This window comes from Neovison vison, chromosome 13 (genome assembly GCF_020171115.1).
Source record: "Neovison vison isolate M4711 chromosome 13, ASM_NN_V1, whole genome shotgun sequence".
NCBI lineage: Eukaryota > Metazoa > Chordata > Mammalia > Carnivora > Mustelidae > Neogale > Neogale vison.
Genome location: NC_058103.1, coordinates 60501640 through 60522644, shown reverse-complemented (window position 1 = coordinate 60522644; position 21005 = coordinate 60501640). Strand labels below are relative to the sequence as shown.

The 21005-nt window shown below is 33.7% G+C and overlaps 1 protein-coding gene across 4 annotated transcripts in view; it reads left to right on the top strand.

Annotated features, from left to right (window-relative positions):
* Nucleotides 1–21005, top strand: part of MIPOL1 (mirror-image polydactyly 1) — a 314898-nt gene that overhangs the window by 81713 nt on the left and 212180 nt on the right. For all 4 annotated transcript variants that reach the window (XM_044231953.1, XM_044231952.1, XM_044231951.1 and 1 more), the window contains one exon: nucleotides 11796–11925. In XM_044231953.1, the coding sequence (XP_044087888.1) occupies nucleotides 11796–11925 (130 nt within the window). The remainder of the gene's footprint in view (nucleotides 1–11795; nucleotides 11926–21005) is intronic.

Sequence of the window (21005 nt, the reverse complement as noted above, 5' to 3'; positions counted from 1 at the left end):
TGTACTAGGTATTGTGCTAGGCCCTGCAAATAAGAAAGATTTGGGATTTCAGAGGTTTCTTTTAGACTGCAATCACTTTTCCTTCATAATACCTATTGAAATAGGTAGTGGTTAATTGTTCAGACTTTGGATTCAGACCTTTGTTCTAATCTTTTTACCACTTATCATGTGTAAGTGACAGCCTCTCTAAGCTTTGGTTAAAACTTATTTTGTAGGTTACTGTGACATTTAAGTGAGATGATGTTTATGAAGCATTTAACCCATAGAGGTCACTCAATAGATAAGATGATGATGCCGTCATCTTGTTTTCTCAAGACTCCTTGATTTAATAGGGGATATATTCAAAGTGTACCCAATATAAGTTGTTACTTATACGGTTATATAGGTAGTTATATAAGTAGTTACTTATATACTTATAACTATTTATATATGGTTTTGTTTCTCAAAGGATTGATAAATACTTCTTTTTTTAAATTTATCAAGTATTTTTATTTCATTTATCCCCACAGTTTTCAAATTTCCCTTGATTTTAAGATTTAACCTTACTTAAAAAGTTTGAGAATATGAAAATTATTTTTTTAATCTTTACGAAAAAGAAAATAAAGGAGAAAAGGACACCTGGGTGGCTCAGTGGGTTAAACACTCTGCCTTCACCGTCAACTCAGGGGCCTGGAATTGTGCTCTCTGCTCGGTGGGGAGCCTGCTTCCCCCACCTCTCTGCTGCCTCTCTGCCTACTTGTGATCTCTGTCAAATAAATAAATAAAATATTTTAAAAAAAAGAAAATAAAGGAAAAATATATAGTAAGTGAGTCTTATTTACTTAGCAAAAGATGAAATGACCACGCCATTCCCTATTTATTAACACTGGGAAAAATTTATCTCATTGGATCTATTTAGGACTTTTTACTCTGTTTAACTCACCAAATTGTACATGTGAATGAGAGTATTTGAAAATTATTGATATATATGACCTTTAAATACTACGGGATATTTTAGAGAAGCACAGCAGAAATATTGACTGTCTGTTTTTTTCTATTTCTTTTCATCTAAATAGAATATTTAGATCACAAATACTTCAAAATTTGTTTTGAGTTTGACAGTGACAGATAGTATTGCCTGGCCTGTTGCAACCATTAATTTACTCTTAGGTCAGCAATGTAGTTATAAGTTTATAAATAGCTTTTTCAGTTAAATCTTTCAGTTTTCCTAAATAGGCTCAGTGGGCATTATGTAGTGTAATGTCTCTTAATTTTTATTACTGTATTCCATTTACAGAATTATAGATGATGTTTAAATTTTATACATAAGAATATTTAGTTTTTTATGTAATTTGTGATATTTAAAATATATTTCTTTAAAAGCCTTATTTTTTCTATTTCTTAAATGCTCACTTTAGAGTCTGCTTTATATGTTAGTTATTTTTCTTTCTTGCATGTCATCCATTAAAGATTAGCTGTGGAAGGTTGGAGCATGGAGAGATTATGAATGACAGAACAACTCCTGTAGAATAATAATCAGTTTTTGGTATTTAATGCTGTTTGACTTTTGCAGACACATTTCTTATTAACCTTTGGTACAAAGAGAAATCCAGGTTCCTGATATCTCATGGAGAAGATGAATTTGAGATCCTCTTCCAATTAAACTGAAATAAGGCCAATATTGGGTTTTAGCCAAAAGAACGCCTTAGTTCCTAAGTCTTGTGTTTATAAATCTTTCTCTCTCTCTCTCTCTCTCTCTCTCTCTCTCCCCGTCCTTCTATCTATCTTAGTTACATTTTACATATAATTCAATGGCTACATAATTTGCTTATCTTGCTGTACTGATTCTGCAAGCATTTAATCTGCTTCTTACAGCTTATCTCTTTAAATATAGATTCTTTTCTCTGTACCCAAATTTAGACTGATATTTTATAAATTAAAAAAAATATATTGTCAAGCTCTTCTTATTACAGAGAGTGTTCATTTGTTTTTGGTAGGAAGGAGAGGAGTTTAATTGTGATTGCCCAAAGCATCAGAACATAGAATCCGTGAAACTTGCAACTTAAGTTTTTCTAGGTTAACATGTAAATGTTAAAAGTATAGATATGTAACCATTATAGCAAGTACATTAAGACATTACAGCCAGTTAACATTGAAAAATAGAAGTTGTGTAGAAAACATTTACATTATTCTCTTTTCATAAAAAGTATTCATTACTGTATACCGTAACTCAGATGATATTGACCCTCTAATGACTAAGAGCAAGAGTGAGTTTTATATATCAAAGGAAGATAATATAATATGTAGTTTAAAAAAGTACATGTAAGAATACTATTTTTCTGTGTATATAATGGGCATTATTAAAATGTGATAGCCTTAATAATACATGAGATGTATTAACAGTATTATAATGGAGCAATTCACATATATCAGTCTTATTCTAAGATTTCATTTATTTGAGAATAGAGAGAGAGACTGAGACAGAGAGAGCACAAGCAGGGAGAGAGGCAGAGGGAGAAGGAGATGGAGACTCCCCACTGACCTGGGAGTACAACATGGGTCTTGATCCCAGGACCTGGAGATCATGACCTGAGCCAAAGGTAGAGGCTTAATCATCTGAGCCACCAGGTGCCCCTACATCAGTTTTTTCATATCCATATCATCTTTTAGTTTGGAAGGAAAAAGGATTTCAAAAATATGACCAATTGTTTCAGATAAAAACAAAAAGCCCAATTCTGTGAAATATAGCAATTAGAAATACTGATGGGTAGAGTGTTCATTATATTATCTTTGGCTGCGGAATCCTTTGGTTGTGAATCAGGATTATGATGAGTGCCAAGTGAAATAATGCTTGAGGGTAGAGTATGGCCAATTTTGTAAGCTCTATTCCTAGGAAAGTTTGTACTTTTCTAGAAAAAATGAAATAAACATTGGGTGAACAAAGAAAGCATTATGCATAACAATGACCACCAGTTGAAATATTTAATTAGGTCTAATATACTATGAAATTTACCGTGGTGTCAAGCAGTTGAGAGCATATCATCTAATTAGAGTAATAAAAATTTTCAGAAAATGATTCTTAATACTTCTTCTATATATGTTTAGATAATTCTGAAGAGGAAGTGATCTTGGAAGAACTTAGGTAGCAGATATATATATATATTTTTTTTTAATTTTATTTATTTATTTGACAGACAGAAACACACAGCAAGGGAGGAACACAAGCAGGGGGGCTGGTAGAAGCAGGCCTCCTGCTGACCAGGGAGCCAGATAATGGGGCCAATCCCAGGACCCTGGGATCATAACCTAAGCCAAAGGCAGACGCTTAATGACTGAGCCACCCAGGGGCTCCAGCAGTTATATTTTATAGAATTTTCATATTGGTATTTAATTTAAATTTGAAGTAGATATTCTATGCAAAAAATAAGTACCTCTTAAAATTGTATTTCAAAAGTACATAAAATAATTGATAGTGGTTTTAATACTTCTGGAATAAGCTTATCTCTTTCACATTAACAATTTTAGCTCTAGTTTCAGATATATTTAATGTTTAAATGTAAAAGGATATTCTTAGAAAGTATTTTTATATACTCTAAGTTTTCTGCACTAAGTACATGTATATAATAATTCAGTGTTTTGCAAAACAATTTCTTATTTTATAATTTTGCTAATAAAACTTACTTGTATATTTTTCTAATGAATTTTTAACAGTTTCTATACTGTTGATAAGTATAAATGTATTAGCAACTTTACAGAGGAAAACTGGAAAGTGTATGTTAAGAGCTTAAGAAGCTGCTATTTAATGCAGTAACCATACTTCTTGGAATTTTCCTCAGTACTTAGCTGTGTATATACATAGAAATTTCTGTACAAAGATGTTCATTACAGTTTTATTTATATAGTGAGTAGGTGAGAACAGTGTAAAATCTAATACTAGGAGCATCTTAGTTCTATCAAATATGGCATGTCTAAATGATAAAATCCCAGGTACTATTTCATATTTATAAATAATACTAAAGAATATAGGAACATATTCTGTTTAAGTATACACAGAAAGTTACAAGATTATGTAACTTATCTCTGTCTTCTATATTTTTACAGTGAGCCTGTATTCTTTTAATCAGAAAAGGTTATTTATAGAATATCATATAAACATTCAAATACAGTTTTAGAAAAACTTAATAGTCTGATCTGTAAAAGAAAAAATAGAGGCATCAAACTACTCGGAGTAGGTTGGTTAATTTTCCATTGTTGTAGAGTATTTACCATCTATGTTTAAATTTCCAATAACTGATTTATGCAAAGAGAGAAATGATAATTTCTAAGGAAATTAAAAGACATAGTATAATGTTTATGGTTCTAGAATATATATTGGTTTCATAAAACACTAGCATATTTGCAAGGAATCCATTTAACAAGTAAAGAAATAGATATCCAGACAATTTGAAATTGTTTCAAATATAATAAAAACCTGTCTTTTATAGGACATGTCTTATTTGTTGCTTAGAATTTTTCAACATGAATTATAATGAGTGATTATTTTATATGTTTCAAATCCTGATGATATCTTTTTCCTTCACTTTAGTTCAGCCTTTTTTCTATTTATATAACTACCTTGAGGATGTTAACAAATGGATTCTTTTTCTTGGTAAATGTCTATCCTCCAAATTATGTTATTTAGGGAATCATGATCCAGTGTTTAAGCTAGAATGTTTTCCAATACACTGCCTCACTTCTATTGTATTTTAAAAGTAGTATGAGAAGTGTAGAATATAGGATTGTCAATAGACTCGGGTTCTACTAAGAAAATATGTACTCTGTCTTGACTCAATAAACTCATACTTGGTATGGTTCAGCTTCTTCATATTTACTCTTGCCCATATTAGAAAACAATTAGCTTACTAAACAAATTTGAGTATTTGGTGTTGGGGGGGGTGATCCTCTCTGAATCTTCCTCGAATTTGCCTAAGAATTATAGGATATTTGATAACCATGTTTAAAAATGGAGATATCCAAATATTATTGTAAACACCCAATGATTTGTTTTACCTACAATATAAGTATTTTACTTGGTTGGCTTACATAGTAGCTAATAATATTTGTTAATGTAATTTAACTGCTGTGAACCTTTACTGAACAAATATTGAAATTTATTCAAGTCAAAGAAAGAGAATCTCTAATGACTTTTGTTAAAGCTTCTATTTAATAGTTAAGGAGAAAAGTTTGTATGACATACGAGATGCAATTAACAGTAGATTTTACATTTAATAAAAAGAAAGAAGCATGCGTATTTGCTTTATTCATTCCATCATAATTTGCATTAGAGCTGTGGGTGTTTAATGAGCAAATTCCAACTAAAATGCTATATTGATTTTCTAGTGAACTTTGTAATAGTCATCTACCTTGGAAAAGCTCAGTGTTTACAATTAAGTTTTCTTTACTAAAAATGTTTGAGAGTTGCATATTGATCCTTTAAAAGTACTGAATTCTAGAAAGAATCAGGTTTTTCATAATCAAATTTCACATATAACCTGATGTTAAAAAATTAATTTTGGAAATACTTCTTAGCGTTTATAAAATGTGTAATCAGATTTTATGTGTGTGTGCTTTATGGCACTTTAAAACTTAACCAGTGGGCAATCTCCTTTAATATACACATTATTTACCTCTTTAGAGTTGATAGCATTATAGAGGGAAAAAATGTTTTCTGTTGACTAACACAGGACCAAATAAGACCTTGGTGTAAATTGTTTAGGCATAGAGATAACTATACTTACTCTTCAAGCCCCTGACTTTGTTAGTCCTACCTCTTTCATTAAAGTGTTATTATATATAAAGTGGAACCCAGCTTACATTAAATGTCACTTTGTAACATCTCATCATACTCTACAGAAGTGATAGGAAGCCTGTTGGCATTTAAAGTTTAGTAATTAGTATTTTAACCTTTTGATATGTCAGAATATTTCAGGGCATGACATACATGTTTATCTGTGCTTAGGTCATTGTGTAGCATCATTTTGTCCATCCTAACTGACCTACAAATTAGAAGTAGTTTTTTTTTTTTTTTTTGGCAGTGTTAAAAAATTTTTTTTTCATTGCTGTGTAGTTGACACGTGTTAGGTTAGTTTCAGGTGTATAGCATAGTGATTCAACAACCCTTCATGTTATGCTATGTTCACCACAAGTAATGACTATCATCTTTCACCATACAACACTATTAAATACCACTAATACCATTGACTACATTATGTATGCCATATCTTTCATCCTTATGACATATTCATTCCATAATTGGAAGCCTGTATCTCCCACTTCCCTTCACCCATTTTGCCCATTCTCCCATGACATCCCCATTTAGTACCCACCAGTTTATTCTCTATGTTAATGGAATCATTTCTGTTTTTTGTTAATTTTTTTCCAATTTTGTTTTGTTTTTAGATTCTGTATATAAGTAAAATAATATGATATTTGTTCTTTCTTTTTATGACTCATTTTACTCAGCATAATACCCTCTAGGTCCATCCATGTTGTCACAAATGGCAAGATTTCATTCTTTTTTGTAGCTGAGTAATAGTCCATTGTGTGTGTGTGTATATATATACGCATCTTCCTTTCCAGTCATCTATCAGTGGACACTTGGGTTGCTTCCATATCTTGGGTTTTATAAATAATGTTGCAGTAAACATAAGAGTGAAATTAGAAGTGTTTTATAATATAAAATATCTTAGAATATTGTGATATTTTATACAAATTATTGTCATTATATTGCACAATATACAATATAGAATGAGTTCTAAATAATTTTTCTTTCAGTTCCCATGTGTAATTTTTGAATTCCAACAAAATATGTACATGTATGTATATACATATATGTGTATGTGTATATATAGGTATACATACATGTATATAGATGGTCCAAATTAATCAAAATCATCTCTTTAATATGTCTAGAAATGAGCCACATGGTGCGTCTGTGGATTGAAAGTGGTAATGGTAATGGTGGCATGGAACCAGTGTTTGTTGAGAATCTACTTATTTGGCCAAGAGCTTTCATATATTATCTCACTTAATTTTTCCCTAACAACCATAAATAGTGGTATCATATACATTTTATGCACCTGCACTGAGATTAAAATAACTTAAAAATACACAAAAGCAGGTAACCTAACTTTAGTATGTTGACACTTTGGATCTGAATCAAAGCCCACATTCTTCCTAACATACTACATTGCTTTCTCTAGGCTGTTATGAGTATCCTTCTTGGAAGAAAACTGCATACAATTATCAGGGAGGATTAAAACTCATTATTGTATAGTATATCATGGGCAGAAGTTTCTTTCAAAGTAGCATGATGAATTAATACATAGGCACAGAATAGTAGAGCTACAGAAAGCCACATAGTATCAATGATACTACCTTTAAAAAAAAAAACCTATGAAAATTGTGCTGGAAAGTACAGGTTCTTTTAAAAGCTATGTTCATAACAAGTATTTATTAACCTTATCTAACTGTTGATTAAAAGCATTTGATTTTATGCAAGTGGATATCCAGTTAGTTTAGCACAGTTTTCCATAGAGTTTGTTTATCTAGTCATCTGTGGATAGAAATTTTTGTTTCTAGTTTGGAGCTAGTATAAATAAAGACACTGAATATCTGTGTGTCTTTGTGTGGACATATGCTTTAATTTGTCTTGGATCAATACCTGTGAGTTAAATAGCTGAGTCTTTCAGTAGGTGCATGTTTAACTTTTTGAGAAGCCGACCAACCGTGATTGCACCATCCTGTATTCCCATGGGCAGTGAATGAGGATTTCATTTGCTCTCCCTTCTTCCCAGCATCTTTAATCATGCTTTCATTCTATCTAGCCTTTGTAATAGGTATGTGGTAGTTATCTCGTAGTTTTAATTTACATTTCTCTAATGACTGAAGATGTTGAGCACCTTTTCTTGTGCTTATTTATCATCAATATATCTGCTTTGATAAAGTATCTAAGGCTTTTGCCCATTTTTAATTGGGTTTTTTTGTTGTTGTTTTCTTATTACTGAGGTTTGAGAGTTTTAAAAATTATGACTGGATGCAAGTCTTTTATCAGATACATGCTTTGCAATTATCTTTTTCTTTCTGTGGCTTGTTTAACTTTCTTATCCATGTTTTTTGAAGAGTGGAGATTTTTAATTGAGTTAGATTAAAGTCCAGTTTATCAATTTTTAAAAATGGGTTATGCTTTGGTACTATGGTCAAGAAAGCTTTATCTACCTAAATTCATGGTTCTCTCCCAGACTGTTTATAGTTTTAGGCTTTGTATTCATCTTGTGGAATGAAAGGTTATTTTACTTTTAAAAATTAATACAAATTACTAAAATAACAAACTAAGAAAAGCAAAGCCAATATAATCCCATTCAAGGCCATATGCTACCTTCTTATTTCAGCTCTTATCCTGTAAATTAGTGGGGTTTTTTAAAGCTTATTTAGTGTTAGAATTACTTCATTTTTGTGCCTTTTACTGGTGATTTCCCAGTTTCAAACAGCCCCCAAGTGTAGTGCTGCAATCCTGTCTAGTGTTCCCTGAGTACAAGAAGGCTATGACGTGAGTTATGGAGAAAACATGTAATAGGTAAGTGTTGTTCAGGAATGAGTTATACAGTGCTATTGGCTATGGATTCAATGTTATTAAATCAATAGTATATGTTAAACAAGTATCTTTAAACAGAAACACATGTAAAACAGGGTTATATATTAGTTGGTTGATTTTTGTTTTGTCATTTGTCTTAATTTTGGTGCTGTTTGCATGCCTGGCATTTGGATACCATGATGAATTTTAACATTTTGGAAGCTATTTTGTATTCTTATAAAATATTTTTGAGCTTTCTTATCAGTTGTACTTAATGTTTTTTGGAAACAGTCTCTCCTTTTGGGTCCTGTTTTAAAGATATGCTAGATGTTACCAGAGCAGTGTTTAGGGGATTAGTTAATTAATCCCCACTACTGAGGCAAGACCCTTCTGAGTACTCTATGCAGTACCTCATGAATCTTGTCGTTTTCTGATCTGGCTGGTGGGAACAACATACTTTATATCTGGTTTTGTGGCACCCGGGGCACTGTTGCCTCTAATCCTCTCAGGTTTCTCTTTCCCCTGTATGGAGTAGTTTACTTACACACATGCCCACATGTTCAGCTGACTTTTTGAGGAAGACATTCTGTACGTCTCCAAAATTTTCTTTCTTTGCCTCTGTTTTTCTTCTGATAGTCTCTTGTGAATTTCAACTGCTTTGGTTTCCCCATATTATATCTCTACCCTCCAAAATTGTGGAATCAGCTGGGCTCGTCCTCGATTCTTCTTTTCCTGTGCCATATTCTGGAATTTCTTTCAGGGTATTAAGCAGGGCCAATCATAGGCTCAACTCATTTGTTTCCTCATGTCACTCACTGTTCTTTGTTTCCTTACAGTCTTGAAAGCTGTCATTCTATATATTTTGTCCATTTTTTTAAATTGTTTTGGGACACCTGGGTAACTCAGTTGGTTAAGAGTCTGCCTTCAGCTCAGGTCGTAATCCCAGGGTCCTGGGATCGAGCCCCTGCATTGGGTTCCTGCTCAGTGTGGAGTCTTCTTTTCTCTCTCTCTCTGTCCTTATCCCCAAGTGTGTGCGCACACTCTCTTTTTCCTCTCTCTTTCTCAAATAAATAGGTAAAATCTTTTTAAAAAGTTGATTTAAGTGGAAGGACAAATCCAGATCCTATTACTTCATCTTTTTTTTTCAACTTTTATTATTTTATTTTATTTTTTCAGTGTTCCAAAATTCATTGTTTACGCACCACACCCAGTGCTCCATGCACTACATGCCCTTCTCAATACCCACCACCAGGCACACCCATTCCCTTGCCCCGCTCCCCTCCAAAACTCTCTTTGTTTCTCAGAGTCCACGTCTGTCATGGTTCGTCTCCCCCTCCGATTTCCCCCAATTCACTTTTCCTTTTTTTTCCTAAAGTCCTCCATGCTATTCCTTATGTTCCACAAGTTAAGTGAAACCATATGATAATTGACTTTCTCTGCTTGGCTTATTTCACTCAGCATAATCTCCTCCAGTCTAGGATGGCATATATATATATGATCTCCCAGAGCTCTCACCCTTTCTCACTGTGCTTCAGACACATTGGCCTTACTGCTGTTGGTCTAATACTTTTAGGGCCTTTGTATTACTTTTTATTCTGCTTATTAGTCTACTTTCAAATACACACACACACACACACACACACACACACACACGCATGTATTGAAATGTCATTTATTTAAAAAGCCCTTTTCTGGCCACCTTTCTAAATTAGTTTATTCTTTTCCCACCTTCCAAATTACTCTTTTTTTCTCTGACACACCCTTATTTTCCTTCAAAACTTTAACTTCTATCTGTCTTCCTGTTTAATTTTGGCTCTGCTCTTTCTCTACTGATTGTCTCTCTATAATAGAATGTATACATCTCCAGGAAGGTAAGGACTTTTTAGAGTGTGGTAGTCCTACTGCTTTAAACTGGATAGGTGACTGACACAGGAATTTCATAAATATTTGATGAAAGAATAAATTGATGGATGAGTAAAAAAATGAATGAATATCTCTCTCTTCCCTTAGGCTCACTTTCTTGGAAATGGTTTTGACTTTAGCTTTGCTGTTACATGTTCCATCTTATCTTCTACTATGGAAAATATATAGTTGACTTTCTCTCAGGGTTTCTTTTCTACCAGTTATAATTTAAATAATAGAAGAATAACTCTTGATTAGCTATGCACAATCTATGACAAATGTTAGCAAGAACATTTCAAACATCTTCCCTAAGTTTATTTTGTGGTTTGACAGTGTAAATAGAGTTTGGTTCAGTGACCTAGGTATTTGAACCCCTTTTTGTCTAACGTTGCAGTGATACTTTAAAAGTTATGTTAAGATTTCAGGTAGAAATTATGCTTGAGCAATGACAATTTCAGTTAACATCAAATATCCCTATATAGAGCTGTGCAAATTTAGATGAGGCCATTTGTATTACCATCCATATAAACAATGCCCCTGGAGATGCTCAGTGCTAAAGAGGTCAGTTCTGCCCATTTCCTTTTCCTTGGTCCCATTTTCTTTCCTTTCCTTTCACTATGCTGTGGACATAACTACTGTCCCGAAGTTGATGATTATCATTGCCATATTTATTTTAGTATTTTCACTAATTGACCATAAATGATAGGTAGAGTTGTTTTGCCTTGTACCTTGCAATTTTTGCCATAATTTTATTGTTGAAATATGTCCATTTGTCCATAGTTAATTCATTTTAAATGTTGTATTGTATTCCATTTTGAATGTTTAGTAATTTATTTATTCTTGCTCCTGTTATTGGACATTTGAGCTACTTCTCAGTTTTTGCTATAATATAATGCTGCAATAAGCATTTTATATACGTTTCCTTGTGCACATGTGCAAGAATTTCTCTAGGCCTCATATGAAAGAGGAGATTTGCCAGGTTATAGACAAATCTTTAACTGTAATAAATATTGCCAAATGGCCCTTCAAATGGCTGTAGAAATATATATACCTATCTGCAGTGTATGCGTGAGTTTCTTTATTTCACGAGCTAATAGTATTTGTTATTATTTGGCCTTTTAATTTGTGTTTTTATGGGTATGAAATGTATCTCAATTTTGTAGTAGCTTTTAAAAATGTTTTTCCAAATATTAATTGAAACTAATTTAATTTAGTAAAATAAAAATTGTTTTTGCTTTTTATTTTTGCTGAAAGTGCATTTTTAAATTTTCTCTAATTAATTATGGATTATATATTTTGTTAGCTCTGGTTGAAGAAGTGTATTTTGCACAGAAGGAACGTGATGAAGCTATTATGTCTCGACTGCGGTTAGCCAATGAGGAGAGAGATGAAGCAATTGCTCGAGCCAAACATATGGAAATGTCTCTGAAAGTGTAAGTATATATTTAAAACTATATGTGACTTTTGGAACATTTATAAGTGCATGCATTATGTGGTGTTTACATATTAAGAAAAGTTATTGGTTGTTGCATACATGGGTAAATTCCATATTCCCACAATCATGCTGTAGCAGTTTGCATGTCAGGATAACAGTTTAAAAAAAGAGGGGAGTTCAGAGGAATACACAGCACTCTGTACAATTACTCTAATTCTTCATAGCCTACTCTTGATATCTTTACTCTACTTTCCTTAGCGATGCCTCTTTTCTTCCCTCTCTTATTATCACTTTCTTGATTTATTTAAACTATGTGAGTTCTACCACTGCTCTCTGCTTAATATGCTCATTCCTATTCTTTACTACTTTTTACTTTTATTAGGTGTATCATAAACTCTAATGATACTTGAAATAGTGTAGAGCCCGAGAATCTACATTTTTAATAAGCAACCTAGGTGATTCTGACTTGGGTAAATAATGGACCACACTTAGATAAATAATGCTCTAGAAATTCTCAAATTTTAGTATGGCTTCAAGCACTTGGGAAATCTTGTTAAAATGTTCATTCTCATTTAGTAAGTATGGTGTGGAGCTTAAGATTCTCTTTTTCTTCAAGCTCCCTGATAATGTAAATGATGCTAGTCGAAGGAGTCAGATTTAGGTCAAGACTCCAGAGCTTCTAGAAATATACTACTTGTAAGATAGGTACAATATAGTAATGCAATATTTTATGATGATCCATCAATATATTTATTGAGTGTTTGCTCTGCCCAACATTGTGCTAGGCTCTTTGGGGGATTATAGTAAAGTACTAATTAAAACATTGCTCATTAGGGAGACAAAAAGTCATTAAATAATTAACATGACAGTGTTCAAGTTGTGATTAGGTAATGTGGTTTGTTTTTTGTTTAGATTAATGGCTTCTTTTTTTTTTTGAAGACTGATACTCATTATAAAGCATTAAACTCATCGAATAATGGAAACAAAGAAACCAAAAAAATTTACGTGAATTCTCCAATACCTACTACCAAATAACTATCTTTATCAATAGAGAAACATTATTCCGAACATTTTCTTTGCTTAGATAGTTAAATACTATTATCTACCAGAATGGATGGTTGATGGTTGGTGGTTGAATGGATGTAGACATAGAACTAATTTGATAAAAATCATATAATTTTCTACATGCTGTTTTATTTGAGAGGCAATATCATGTAGAGGTTAACAGCACAGAATCCAGATCCAAACATCTGTATTTGAATCTTGACCTTGTTGCTTCCTAGCTGTGTAGCTGTGGACAAATTACTCAGAGTCCCTGGGACTCAATTTTTTGCCTACAAAATGGGTAAATAGTGCCTGCTTTGTATAAGTTATGAGGACTAAATGATTTAATAAATATTGAAAAGTACCTGGTTCATAGCTGGTGCTGTGTGTTAACTTGAATTTGGGAGTAATAATTGAAGTGAAACTAAGAAATTTTTGAACATCATGCAAGTTTTCTTAATAGTAAACTGTATTAATTCCCCAAAGATCCTTCACAATTTAAGAAAAGAGACTGAAAAACAGTAAGGTGTTGGAATCATTAGTTCTTTTCAGTTTTCTGAATCATGCAGTGTTTCAGTTAAACAGTATCATTTAACTTTCCCCCATGAAATAACCTTTAAACTTTTTTTCTTAGAAGTTTTAGTTTTAAAATCTTTGTACAAATTAAATTGGGTTCTATAGCCAAAATATCACCCTGATATTTATTTTGATTTTGTATTTAAAATGGTTGAATGGTTATTATCTGCAACTTTTTTTATACATGAAATTTTATACCTGATTTTTTTTTTGAAGATTTTATTTATTTATTTGACAGACAGAAATCACAAGTAGGCAGAGAGGCAGGCAGAGAGAGAGGAGGAAGCAGGCTCCCTGCTGAGCAGAGAGCCCAGTGTGGGGCTCTATCCCAGGACCCTGAGATCATGACCTGAGTTGAAGGCAGAGGCTTTAACCCACTGAGCCATGTAGGCGCCCCTATACCTGATTTCTTTATTTTGGGAAATCCCTGGATAACTGAATTTCATTTTCAGTTTTTTGAGGAAAGGCTAATAAATACTTTATTCTCAGATTTAGCATGCTTCAGACTGGCTTTGTGTTATCCCTATATTCAAATTGGTTATGAATAAAGTTATTGAGTTAAGTATTTTGTTTTAAACATTGTAAAAATGTTACTTTATTTTTTGAGATTGAATTTGGCTAAAAAGAAGTCAGGTCACAGGTTTTTTTCCCTTATCGTGACTTGTTTTGGTTTTTGGTGTTGATTATTTTCTGCCTGGATACCTGAAGGATTCTTTGTTTTTGAAGTAGAAGAACTTAATCATGGTATTTGTTTTGATTTGTCTTTCATAACATATTTGGAGCCTTTCCTAGGGCTATATGCTTCTTTTAGTTATGGAAATTTTAGATTTGTGAAGTTTGTATTCTATTTGTTAGGTTGTTTTAGAGACTCTAGTTATTTGTATATTGGGGCACTTTTGTCTTTATATGTTATCTGTTCAATAATTATTTGAATCCCTCTCTTTTCCTCTGCATTCACTGTGATCATCTCAAGCCTTTTCTTTATACTAGTAATTCCAATTGTCACTATTCCTGTCCCTATTTTTTCTAGTTCATTTATTAAATTTTTATATATTCATTTGTTTATGGTTCTCAGCACATTCCCTTAAGTTTTCAACTTCCCATTTCATTCACTTTTTTGTTTGGCATCTTCTCTTGGATCTTTCCATTCTTGAATTCATGTTCTTATTATGTTCTTCTAAGATACCAACTGCTGATTGGAAATTTTTCTTCTTTCCTTTGTTTTATATTATTTTTTATATCTATCATGTGTTTGTAGTGTATTCATAATTTCCATGTCACTTCTCTTCATCTTGCTCATAATATAAATTGTCAAGAACTTTTCTTTGTTCTGATATAGTGCAAGTGAGTTTTCCTCGATAAACATTTCATATTATTTGAAACCTATTTACCTTCTCCTCAGAGCTACAGTTTCTTGGCAAGGCATTGCTTTTGGTTACCTTTCTGTATAGTCCTTGTGGCAATGGGCTGGGTTGGGGGATGCGTGGAGAGCATGGGAAACTCTCCCTTAGGCTATATACCCCTTTTGTTCCAGGTTCTGCCCTGCCTGAGGGGTTTTATGGGGTTTCTTGCAGTGGACCATGGGCTCACTCTACCTGTTCTTGTGTATATCTAGGTTCTGTGGAGTATTACTTTTGGGCTTTTATTTGTTCCACTGGTGTAGTGGAAACCACTCTGATGCTTCTTCCTTCCTTTGTAAAGAGTCTTCTGTAATACAGGATTCTTCTGTTCAGGAAGGATTTTACATTTCTCTGGCCTATCTATACAACTCATTGGTCTCTCGGGTTATTTCTAAGCTGTGTGGTATTAGTGAAAAATTCTCAGGATTTGGTGAACTCATTGTCTTTTCTCCATACCTGTTTTTAGGTATTAAAGGGGAGGTTTGGTGAACTTGGCCCAAATCATCATTTCTCTATCCTACTTTTAAGAATTACCATGTGATGTCTTACTTCCTTTACGGTTTGACTAATTTTTTATCTTCTGTTCATGTGGCAGATTTCTGTGTTCAGATTTCACTCCACAGTCTTTACTTAGACTTCCTTTTTTTCCCCAACAAACTTTTATTTTAGAATACTTTCAGATTTACAGAAAATTTGCAAAGATAGTACAGGGGAGTTTCCATACAACCACTTTCCAGTTTTCCTTTTTGTTAATGGCTTACATTATTATGGTACATATGTCACAGGGGAGAAAGCACAGTGGTACATAATTAGTAACTAAGCTCCACACTTTCTTTAGATTTCACTAATTTTTCTCATGTCCTTTTTATGTTCCAAGATCCCATCCAGGATCCCATATTAACTTAGTTGCTATGTCTCCTTTGCCTAGTCTAGTCATATTTTCTCAGATTTCCCTCGTTTTTGGATGACTTGGACAGTTTTCAGGATTATTAGTCAGGCATTTGATGGAATATTATTCAATTTGGGTTTTTAGGAATTTTTTTTTCACGTGGTTAGACTAAAGTGCCATTCTCATCATATTATTTCAACATTATGCTGTCAACATGATTTAACATCAGTGATGTTAATCTTGGTCACCTAGCCAAGGTAGTGCTTGCCATGTTTCTCCATGTTACTTATCAACATTCCCCTTTCATATTCTTTGAAATATGAACAATTTCAGATTACTTAATTGCAAATTACTTAAGTGCAGCTCGTACTCTGAGGTGGGGATAAGGGGTGTGGATTGAGATGTTAATTGAGCTCTATTTCCTTCATGGAAAATATCTACACAAATTATTTATAATTCTTCAGTACAAGAGATTTGTCTCTTCTCCTTCATTTATTTATTTTTTTCTTTTTTTGTATTAGTATAGACTTCATGGGTACTCATTTAATACTTTGGATTATAATCTAATACTGTGTTGTTTATTTTGTCGCTTGAAGTATTGCAGCTTGGCCATTGGAAGCTCTTCCGGTTGACCTCCATATCCCTTTGACACATTCCCCATCCTTTAGATTTTTAAACGCTTACTTCTCTGGCACCACAGAGTGCCCCTGGGTCATGTCTTATAGGGATGTGTAGGGATGTATAAGGATGTACCTCACCCATAAACTCAGCCATTCCTCAAAAGACTGTGATTCCTTTATTGGAAAATGGTATTAGAAACCAAGATTGGGATGCTAGGTGTGCTCATTGTTACTTGGTGTGACTACTTTTAGTCCCAATCAGCGGGAAGAGCTACAAAATTTATATATATGTATACTAATTGATATACATGCACATATATGAAATTACTTATGTTTGTATCTATCTGGATCTTTATTAAGCTAAATTTGAGTTCATACTTATTTCTCTGACTAATCCAGTGCTACATAGTTCATTTTGGCTTTCTCCTTTTTCTTATGCATAATTTCCTCCAACAATAAGAAACCTGATTTCCATCTCCACCATCCATCATTTCCTTATTTCTTCTACCCTGGTATACATTATAACTCTTTCAGAATCATTAACACATACCCCCATGAGAAACAACTTCTCTTATTAGAGTACACTGTTAATATATAGTTCCTTCAGTCTTTAATCTTACAGTTTCCAAAGTACCACTTTCCAAAGTTACTTAGAATGGCTCTTCTTTTTTCCTTCCACCTCCTTCAGTGAAGTTACGTAATATAGTTTGTAATATACTCAGGCACTTTTTCATAGTCTTCATACTATCCTATGATCCTCTCACCTCCTGGTGATTCTTTTTTCTAATTATTGACGATTTTGAATAAAGTTGCCATAAGCATTTGCATACAGGTTTTGTGTGGACATATGCTTTCAAATCAGTTGGCTAAACCTAGTAACATAATTCCTGGGGCCTCTATTTAATCTATGTTAACTTTAGAAGAGACTGCCAAAGTATCTTCCAGAGTAGCTATACTACACTATTTTGTATTCCCATCAACAGTGAATGCTTTTGTTCTCTTAATGATGTGTTTAGCAGAACATAAGTTTTAAATATTGATGAAATTCAGTTTATTGATTTTTTTTCTTTTATGTATTGTACTTTTGTATTGAATCTAAAACTCATTCTATATATAAGGTTATACAGGTTTTTTGAAATCCTTCTATAGATTATAAATTTCATGTTTTACATTTAAATCTGTGATTTATTTTGAGTTAATTTTTGTGTAAGGTAGATGGTACTTGTTTTTTGTGTATGGACATTCATTTATTCCAGTACCATTTGTTGGAAAGGCCATCATTTCTCTATTAAATTTCCTTGCACCTTTTTCAAACTCAATTGACTATATTTGTATGGATTAATTTCTGGACTTTATTTTCTCTTCCATTGATCTGTGCATCTGTTCCTTTGCCAATACCACATGGTATTGATTATTGAATCTTTATAGCGTCTGAAATCGGATAATGTTGAGCCATCTAATTTTGCTCTTTTATTACAGAATTGTTTTGGCTATTCTAGTACCTTTACTTTTCCATATCCCTTTTATTTTTTTATTTTTATTTTTTTAGATTTATTTATTTATTTATTTGACAGAGAGAGAGAGAGAGAGAGATCACAAGTAGGCAGAGAGGCAGGCAGAGAGAGAGAAAGAGAGAGAGAAGCAGGCTCCCTGCCGAGCAGAGAGCCCAGATGCAGGACTCGATCCCAGGACCCTGAGACTATGGCAGGGGCTTAACCCACTGAGCCACCCAGGCGCCCCTCCATATGCCTTTTAAAATCAGTTTATTTATATCTACAAAAACACTTGCTGGGGCCAAATGTTTTTATTTATTTACTTTTTAAAGATTTTATTTATTTGACAGAGAGAGCACAAGTCGGGGAAGTGGCAGGCAAAGAGAGAAGGATCGTGATTTGAGCCAAAGGCAGATGCTTTCCTGACTGAGCCACCCAGGCGCCCAGGGCCAAATGTTTGTTTTATTTGTTTTTTTATTTATTTTCAGCATAACAGTATTCATTGTTTTTGTACCACACCCAGTGCTCCATGCAATCCGTGCCCTCTATAATACCCATCACCTGGTACCCCCGACCTCCCACCCCCCACCCCTTCAAAACCCTCAGATTGTTTTTCAGAGTCCATAGTCTCTCATGGTTCACCTTCCCTTCCAATTTCCCCCAACTCCCTTCTCCTCTCTATCTCCCTATGTCCTCCATGCCAAATGTTTTTAAACATAACTTTAAAAAGTAGATGCTTTTTTATTTCAGTAATACTTTCATTATATCTTTACGACTCTTCTTTGGGAATTTGGAAATTTGGAAGTACTATTACATTCAGTTTATCACCCGCTGCACAGTGCCGTATTTACATGTAATTCATGACTGTGAATCTTGTTACCTCGGTTGATTACCAATTTTTTAAAAGATTTTATTTAGTAATTTGAGAGAGGGAGGGAGAGAAAGCATGAGTGGGAGAGAGGGGCAGGAGCAAAGGGAGAAGCAGACTCCCTGCTCAGCTTCTATCCCAGGACGCTGGGATCATGACCTGAGCTGAAGGCAGATGGTTAACTGAGCCACTCAGGCACCCCGATTACCAATTTTATTCATGAAATTTGCTTCTAAATAGAGTTCGTTTCTTTCAGAAATCAAAATCACATCCCAAAGATAACAAATCAACTTTTTATACAATGTCACAACTCCTCAAGGGGATGATGTTTGTGCTTTATAGGTGAAAAAACTTTGAGTGTTTGACCACTTGCCCAAGGAGTCAAAGTCAATTACACATTGTAGGACGTATCTATCTCAGACTTGCATAGGTGACTCAAACTTACCAAATGGAAATATTAATTCATTTTTAAAAACCTTATTTTGCCTTGATCCCTTGTCCCAACCATCTGCCCACATACCCAAATCAAAACTTTTTCCTTAGAGCCTCTACTGATTTGGTCTCTTAGTTTTATGCATTCTCTCTTTAATTGATGGCTCAATTTAATTTGAACCTCTCTTTCTATTTTTCTATTTTTTTTTAAACTTCCACTGTCTACTTTAATTTGTGCATACATTTGTTTCCAGTTTTATTATAATATGTTAAAATTAAGGTTTCCCGAGGCAGACCCTTTTTCATTTTGTTCTTTGTAGCATTTGTATTAAGGGAGAAGTGGGAAAGGGAGAAAAGAAAAACACTCAATCCCAAGCCTTTTCTTTTAGTTTATTTAATCCATTCAATAAATATTTATTGAGGGACACCTGGGTGGCTCAGTGGGTTAAAGCCTCTGCCTTCAGCTCAGGTCATGATCCCAGGGTCCTGGAATTGAGCCCCACGTCAGGCTCTCTGCTTAGCAGGGAGCTTGCTTCCCCCTCTCTCTCTGCCTGCCTCTCTGCCTACTTGTGATCTCTGTCTGTCAAATAAATAAAATCTTTAAAAAAATATATTTATTGACTGTGTACTGTCAGGTTACTCAGAATGCAGCATTATGATCCCAGTGTACTTGAGAAGACAGACATAAGAAATAATTGCATAAATTCTTAAAACAATATTAATTGATGTGAATAATTATTGTTTCTTAGGAACATGTTGTAGTCCACTCCTACAGTTTTATAGTCTGGGGGTGAGGATTGGGGAGATCAGGAAAAATACGTAAGCGGGAAGAACAACAGCTTTTAAAGAATAATATGTCAGCATAGTTGTTGTTTTTTTTAAAAGATTTTATTTATTTATTTGACAGAGAGCACAAGTAGGCAGAGAGGCAGGCAGAGAGAGAGAGGAGGAAGCAGGCTCCCTGCTGAGCAGAGAGCTGACATGGGGCTTGATTCCAGGACCCTGGGATGATGACCTGAGCCGAAGGCAGAGGCTTTAACCCACTGAGCCACCCAGACTCCCCTGTCAGCATAGTTTTAAATGGCACCGTGGTTGCTCCATTCTACTCAGTTGGCATCTGTAGGTTCTGAACTTTCAGTAGTGCATTTTAGGTGAATTTCTTAAGATATAACCAATTGAGCTTTGCTTGACTGAAAAGCGTATTTGGAGGCACTAGGTCACAAGTTGAAATAATACACATTATTTCATGTCTCTTTTTGTCTTAATTCCTTATTTCTTGCTTCCTATAATCTTCAAGTTCTTTCTGTCATTTTCTTTTCATCTTTGCCAGTTCTGATCTACTTCTGTCTTTTTGTGATGTCTGTTTTTTCTTATATTCTGCCATGTCTGCCTTCCCCTACCCCTTGAATCTTCAGTGCTTTTTTTCTTTTTCACTTTTAGCCAAAGCTGGGAAAAAAATAAAAAGGATTCAAGTTAAAATGACTAAAATTTACTTACTAATATAGATACATTTGTGTATGTATATTCCGGCTTTTGAGATCATGTGATACTCAGTGTCTTCAGTTTTTCTTTTTAACATATTAAGGTGACACTGTGTAAAAATGAAAGAGAATAAAAATAAACAATTCAGAGTTTTTTGATTAGGGTGATCACTAGTTCCTTTTATCATTTGAGGTCAAAGTTTAACTGCTTCCCATTGAACAAGGTGAATGACTATAGGTTCAGAAAGGAAAGACACGATATTGACTGATCTAGG